This window comes from Anastrepha obliqua, chromosome 6 (assembly GCF_027943255.1).
Source record: "Anastrepha obliqua isolate idAnaObli1 chromosome 6, idAnaObli1_1.0, whole genome shotgun sequence".
Taxonomy (NCBI): Eukaryota; Metazoa; Arthropoda; class Insecta; order Diptera; family Tephritidae; genus Anastrepha; species Anastrepha obliqua.
Window position 1 is genome coordinate 2,458,814 of NC_072897.1, and position 7,905 is coordinate 2,466,718.

General features: G+C 35.1%; 1 protein-coding gene across 1 annotated transcript; it reads left to right on the forward strand.

Annotated features, from left to right (window-relative positions):
• Nucleotides 1-7,165: 7,165 nt before the first annotated feature.
• On the forward strand, nt 7,166-7,643 carry LOC129249768 (uncharacterized). Its single transcript, XM_054889394.1, has 2 exons — nt 7,166-7,268; nt 7,353-7,643. Exons 1-2 carry the CDS (start codon nt 7,191-7,193, stop codon nt 7,599-7,601), a joined length of 327 nt encoding a protein of 108 aa, XP_054745369.1. The 5' UTR covers nt 7,166-7,190; the 3' UTR covers nt 7,602-7,643.
• The last annotated feature ends 262 nt before the right edge of the window (nt 7,644-7,905 follow it).

Below are 7,905 nucleotides of genomic sequence, written 5' to 3' on the forward strand. Positions count from 1 at the left end.
GCAAATGGCACTACTGCCAGAAGCACATTTGGAAAGCTTTGAGCGACCTCTTACCTACGTTGGCATAGATTTGTTTGGACCGATTTATGAAACAACTGTAAGGCGTCGAGAAAAAAGGTGGGGCGTAGTCTTGGAGCCTGGGAAAGATTGGTCCCTTCGGTTAAATCCGTGATTAATTCTATCTGTCCTTCGTTAAAATTGTGTTACCGCTGTATGTTTTCATTTATATCGCTCACCCTGTAGTCATACATTATTTACTTACATATTTACATGTATAACTCGGTATACGAATGTCGCCACTATATGTATTTATTTATTTACATATACATATGTATCATATATAACATAAATAGTTACAGTTGGTGCTTTTTTGCGATTAAAGTAAGCGGAAAACATACAAAGCATTTTTAAAGCGACGAGTAGTACGTATGCATATAAGTGAATATACTTGAAATAAGCTAAAGCTAAAAAATGTTGTATTTGATTTTCTAAATTGCTACAATGGCAAAACTGTTTATACAATCACAGTGAGTCAAAAGAGTATTGGCACTCTCGAAAAATCTAAGCTTTCAGTGCTATAACTTTTATTCTAATGAAAGTATATTGGGCAATTTTTGGCAAACTATAATGTGTTTATTAATGAAAATTGGTTTAGATGTTAGGGAGGTGTTAAGGAACAATCTTTATAACTCCAAATTATTCGGGAAATAATAATTTCGTAATTATTTGCCTTCAAAGTGCCCTCGGGAACTTCACTATAATGTGGAACATAACACTATATATTTTTTTACACTTCACTAAATATGCTCTCACACGCGGGTTTTAACTTATTTTTATACTTATATTCGAATTATTTTCATTAAAATTAAATGCAAATGCATTCGGAAAGGAGTTCTACGCAAAAATACTGTGTTGTGCGTAGCCGGAGTTGGACTGATGAGGTTATTTTTTTGAGAGGAAACGAGTTTTTAATAAAGACAACTACGACCACCCGATTTGTTTTGCAGAATACAATACACTTATAAACCGTAATTTTTGCCTTTTAATTACTTTGTTATTTTTTGTCATACGCTTAATATCATTGTTTTTAAGTTTCGATGAGTTCTATGTTTTTATTTTCAAAAATATTTCTTAATTTTAAATTACAGCAAAAAATACTGTACAAATACTTCGTTTTTATTTCAGGTGTATGGCAACACCAACTTTTCGCAAAATTATAGAACTTTAACACTAAATTATTTAAAAACTATAAGGCTCCTGAGGGTGCCGGAGGGAGTTTTAAGATGGGGATACACCCCTGTATGTATGGGGATACACCCCCAAATGTATTTATTTATTACGTATCTGAACAAAAAAAAAATTATTTGGACTTAGGCTTACAAGCCCAACATTGAAAGGTAAAAAATAAATAATTCACATCAAAAAAGTATTGGCACAGGTAGTGTAATAAGCTCGCTCCATTGCAGCTGTAACGCGCTAATACTTTGTGTGCCCTCCTTTAGACTGAATCCCGGTCTGCAAACGTCTCTTACCAGGTTTGAAGTTTCGGAAGGTGTTATTTTACTCCATTCAGCAATTATTCCCTCTTTTAGAGAATCCTTTGACGTTATGTGGTGAGATTGTATCTTCCGTTCCAGAAGATGCCATAGAATTTAAGTCCGTCGATTGGGGATGTTTAAAGCTGTTTGCAATGGTATATCAACCACTCCTGTACAAGATAAGACGAATGTTTTGGGTCATTATCTTGTTGAAAATGCCAGATTGTCCCATTAAGGCCCAGTTTTTCGACGCTTGAACTTAAATTTTCTTTAAGAATGTTGCGATACACATGCTTATCCATTGTCTCATCGAGCTTTCCGACACTATATGCCGCGAAACACCCCCAAACCATTACATTTCCTCCACCGTGTTTAGCTGTATTGAGCAGGTTGTTCTCTTGAAGCTCTTTATTTGGCTTTCGCCAAATCTTTTATGCTGCATATGACCCAAGTAAATTGAATTTTGATTCTTGACTAAATATGGTGGTGTTCCAAAAAGCGTCGGGCTTATTTAAATGCTGTTTAGTAAATTCTAGCCTCTTCTTTTTATTTACCTTCGAAATAAAGGGTTTGCTTCGAGGAACCCGGCCATGATACCCAGCCTTTTATAGGGTATTCCGAACAGTTTGGGAGCTGAAATTGATTTCAAATAAATTTTATAATAAGCCATAATATCAAATAAGTCTCGCACAATTTGACAGCCGAAGTTTTTGGATTTTGTGCCACCGTGGACACCACAATTCGCTCCTGTCGTTCGGTTAATTTTTTTGGGCGGCCAGATCTGCTCTCCGGAGTTATTTTGACAGCATTCCAACAATGCATAACGATGTTTCGAACGCTGGACCATGATTTATCGACAAGTTTGCCAATTTCGCGATAGGATTTTTTTCTAAATACAGTTTTATCATTAATTGACGTAGTTCTAGGGAAATTTCAGCACCACGGCCCATAAGCTAACATAAAAAACGTGCCAATACTTTTTTGGGGTGAATTTGTGCCTTATTTTACCTTTCGAGTTTGAGCTTGTAAGCCTATGTCGATATTAATTTTTTTTTGCTCAGATACGTAATAAATAAATACCGTTTTCTATTTTTTCTTATACTTTCACTAGATGGAAAGTTATAACACTGAGAACTTAAAGTTTTCGACTGTGCAACAGATTTTTTTGACTCTCTGTATATCCACAATACGAACATAAAAGGAGTATCAGACCAAAAACGAGCTATAATGACAAATAAACTTTTAACGGATGTTAACATTGAAAACTTAAAAACAAGTAGCCAATAAAACAGCAAATATTCTAATAATAATAATAATAACGAAACCAACGATTCAATAGACCTAAACAATAATGATGAACAAAATCCCAACAAAAATACAAACAGCGCTGAAATCACAAACAACCTGGACAACGACATGACAGCAAAAATTCTAAATGAAATAGACACTAGTCTAATAAAGTGGAAAGGGGTAAGCTCAGTCATTTTTCTTGGAAATTAATATTTAAAAGACACCATTAAATACAGGGTGGGCCATATAGCGTTTGCTTATTGAACCACCTATTTTTTTGAGAATGGTAACACAAATGACATGTGAAATGTGTTCAAAATTAACTTAAAGGTTTGACATTTACGAAATGGGACGCTATACGCTTGAATAAAATTGGGAAATATTGAAAACCTATTTCCAAAGTGGTGAGTCTTCTTCTTCTTTTCTGATTTTCACATCGGTTGCTACGTCAATAAGCAAAATTGTCGGATTTGGGGCTCAGAAAATCCACACGTTACTGTAGAGAAGAAAATGCATCCACAACGAGTCAATGTTTGGTGCGGTAATCAACCGAAATTCCGATATCAATTGACCGGCTCGGTGCTGTGATTTAAGCCCGTTGGACTGTTTTTTGTGGAGAGCCGTTAAGGACAAATGCTATGCGAACCATCCAGCGATGATTGATGCTTTAAAACACGAAATCGAAGTTGCCATTCATGAAATTGGAGCCCAAAAATAAAAAATGTGCTTAAAAATTGGGTTGATCGAATGGCCTACTGTAAAGTCAGTCGTGGCAGTCATTTGAACGATATTATTCACTCATTCATAAATGACAATGTTCAATCTTCAAAATAAAAAAAAAAAGTTTGAAAAAATATTGATTCGTTTTTTTTAAAGCCGATTCAAAAAGCAAATTTTACATGGCCTACCCTATATATCGAAGCAAGAAACTACACTACACTACCAACAATGCTAAATTATTAGGCATGTTCTGCAAATCGTTTCGCATTTTCCGTTTTCAAATCGTTTGACATGTCCTGTAAATCGTTCCGTTTTCGTTTTTTTTTCGAACATCAGCAAATCGTTTTGTCACCCTGTTCTGGAAATCGAAATCGTTAAAATTTTCCAGTTATTATAAATTTTCGGCAACTTAAACGTTAGAGGTTTGTGGCATTCTTATAAACTGTTTGTTGAAATAAATCTATCAAAATGTGAGTTTTTACTAAAAATAACTGCATATATTTATGTAAATAAAAGTGTTTATTTAAAATATTTAAAACTTATTCAAAAACATTTAGGGGAAAACACAAGAACTCCAAGCAAGAGCTAATTTTAGTCGAGTTTATGGAATCTCATCCAGATTTGGCGAAGAATTTTTCGAAGGGCGACAGAGTTGCTGTTGAGGAAAAGTGGAAAGAGCTAACGACGCTGCTAAATGCAGAAGGGCCGCCCCAAAAAGATGTTAATGGATGGAAAAAAGTAAGTATTTAGTCAAATCTATATATATATAAAAATTCAGCCGTTTTTCGCATTGTGATGCACTTTACGGAGAATGACTCAACCGATTTTAACCAAACTTTGCCATATTGAAGAGACACATGTGGAGAAGGTTTGTAACTATGTTTGGTTAAAATCTCCTTTACTTCTTCGTCAACACATAGTATACACGAGGCAGCGTTCTTTTTACGCGTGTGGTTGTTATTGTAAACGGTTGCATGGAGCGTACATTTTACTCACATATGTACAAGTTAACGCAGCAGTATTTATGCCTAAATTTTCATTCCATTACATACATTTCAATGGAAAAACTTTACCCGTAAAATTCCAACACGAGTATTTGAATTTAAAATGGGATGGATCTGTTAAAGATTTGCTACCTGAAACCGACCAGGAAGATAGTATTTAGCGTTCTTTATATATTTTTATCTATCGTTATTCAAGTTTACAAGATTTTAATATGAATAACATTAGTTTGTTAACAGAAAACTTTAAATATATGAAGTACATTACTTTATTTTTGTTTTATCGAATATACTAAGATATGTATACATTTATTTGTTTAAATCAAATGTAATTTAATTTGAAGGACTAAGTAAAAAAATTAAATAAAAACAAACGGGAAGTCACTTCCTTAAAATAAACTTTTGTGTAACCCACACACTTTTTTAATGATAGGTTGCCAGAAGGAAAGCAAAAAAAATGTATCCCACAAAAACAACCCTTATGATGCAAATATCTATTTAAAATTATTAAAATTAAATGTATTACACAAAAAAATATTTACATTATAAATTTTAAAATAATGGCTTTCTTCAAACTGATTTAATTTAAAAAAAACCTTTCCCTGTAAAATTTCGAGTTTGTGGGATACATTTTTTCGGCGGTTATGACTCGATATGTTAGCGAAAAATTATCAAAATGTAATCGTATGGTTAATAGATTTAAAGAGAAATACCCCCAATGGGTTTTCGCAACAACTATTATTGAAATTTCTGAGAATGATTATGAAAAACCCTGTTCAAGTAAAGCAGGACGACCAAAGGTTAGCTACACAGATGCAAAAGATCGGCTTAAGAGGAAGGTGGCAAGTGTTCTTTCTTGTGAAAACAATGACGATGTTGATTTTTTGATTCATGCAACTATTGTTGCGGCAAAAAAATCAAAACAACGTGATTTAGCATTTATTTTAAAGAAAACTGCGCATCAAGCAGAACAAAGCGAAATAAGAAAAGCTGTTACCTCCAAAAAACCCGAAGCAGTTCCACTAACTCCGGAAGAAGCTCTCGCATTTCTACTTCAAAATGATTTAAGCAAAAGACAATATATCAACATGAGGTTGTTAAATAAAGAAAGGAATTGCAGTGTATATCCAAGCTATGAGGAAGTAATTAAATGCAAGCTACTTTGCCGGCCTAAGGAGATATCTGTGTCGGTGTCTTCAGAAAAAATACAAGAAAAAATAATATGACTGATGTTTTAGAGAGCAATGGATTCTTCAGTCCCCCTTTTTCCAGCTTTTCTCTATCCGCTAGAGAAAAATATCGGAAAAGAGAGAAGCTACCAGAAGAAATAATACATTTGCTTGCACCTTCAAGTGAGCTTCAAATTTTCAACCACTTGCCAGGGGGATCTGAATACGATTCGGATAACTCTGATTCCGATATATCGGAAGCAGACGTTGTGAAGAACGCTTTAGTTTTAGATACGGAAGACTGTGATTTCGAATGATTTGCTTGGTACATATAACTTTTTATATTATATTCAAGTGAATTTAATAATTCTGTAACTTCTCTCGCATTTCAGATGTACAGTTAATTTTATTATAAAAATAATTGTTTCACTAAAAACATATGTATAAATATTTGGATAATAAAATTATTTGACCACTTTTGCCTATCATATGCAAACTTTTCATTTTATGAAACCAAATTTTTACTATAGGTCCAAGGGAGGTACTCCTAGGGACTGGCCGATTTCAACTATTTTTGGTATCGTTGATGCGTATTACGAGATTAAACATATTTACCAATTTTCGTTAAAATATCGCAATTTTTGGAGCTGAAATTCAAAAATTTTTACTATAGGTCCAAACGGCGTACCCCTGGGGAATGACCGAGTTCATCCATTCTTGGAATTTTTCTTAACTAAGTCATATATAACTTGTATGTGAAATTTCAATGGCCTAGTACCACTCCTTCTAATTTATGCCAAAAAATTTGAATTTCAGACCATAGTGGAGCAGTAGAAGTAATACAAAAGTACCACTAAGGTGACGATTTTATCGATGGTGTCCATATAAAAGAAGATGCGTTAAAACTTGCCGCACAAGTCAAAAACATTCACGCCGCACCGGGTTTCCTCATCCGTAACTTGGTATCCAACTCATCTGCTGTTCTCAAGAAACTTTAGGGAGATTCTGGCCAAAATCAAACTCCCAAGGACATGGCGCATACGGAAAAAATATTAGGTTTGTTTTGGGATGCAAATAATAATATTTTCAAGTTTATTTGCAGATTCTCCAAAATGAGGCGAGACATCTTGCAAGTTAGTTTGGTGCCGACAAAGAGAGAGACGATCCAGGTCTTAATTTCAATCTTTGACCCCCTTGGTTTGTTGGCACCTTATAGCATAGGCTTGAAAATACTACTACAGGAGATATGGCGCTCGTGCATCACTGGGATGACCCGCTTCCGAATCAGCTATACAATCAGTGGTGTCAGTGGAAGACGTTGCTATCAACAATAACCTCCGTTAAGATTCCACGATGTTATGCACCACTACTTCGAGCCTCTGAATGTAATCAACTCCACACGTTCGTGGATGCTGGCGAGTACGCTTACGCCAGTGGAGCACACTGAGTTGCGGCATTGCACCTTGCATATAATGAGAAGCGAGAATGCACCTATAATCAATGCTGAGAATTTCTCTACCTGGCGCCGACTATATCGGGTGATAGCGGTGGTAATTATATTTATAGAAACGTTAAAATCTGGCATACAAAAATAGTCGAATGTATTTCACATTTAAAACGCAATTATTCTCAAGGCTAATGACATCCTAATTAAAGAAGCACAGCTGTGTGAAAACCATCCAGAAATTCTTACTCTCAGATCCGGTAAGAGAATTGAAAGTGACAGCAAACTAATACCTTTAAATGTTTACATAAGTGACGAAAATACGGGGAAGAGCCAAAAGCTTGAGTTTTGCCGCTTCCATAATTTTACCGAGAAACCATCCAATCACCTTTCTAATAGTTCGACATTATCACGAACGAAATTACCACAAATTTCATGAAGCGGTCCTAAACTCAATTTGTGAACAATATTATACCTATTTATTTCGCGGCTGCATGTGCCTTATCAGAACGTACGGCGATCATGTCAACGCTGCAAGAACGAAAGCGCTAAGCCAAATACTCAGCATATGGCACTACTGCCAGCAGCACATTTGGAAAGCTTTGAGCGACCTCTTACCTACGTTGGCATAGATTTGTTTGGACCGATTTATGAAACAACTGTAAGGCGTCGAGAAAAAAGGTGGGGCGTAGTCTTGGAGCCTGGGAAAGATTGGTCCCTTCGGTTAAATCCGTGATTAATTC

Bases quoted from the DNA above. Each gene is read 5' to 3' on its own strand.
- LOC129249768 (XM_054889394.1), top strand. From the start codon at position 7,191: ATGAGAAGCGAGAATGCACCTATAATCAATGCTGAGAATTTCTCTACC. The intron at 7,269-7,352 runs GTAATTATATTT...ATTATTCTCAAG, and splicing joins TATATCGGGTGATAGCGGTG to GCTAATGACATCCTAATTAA.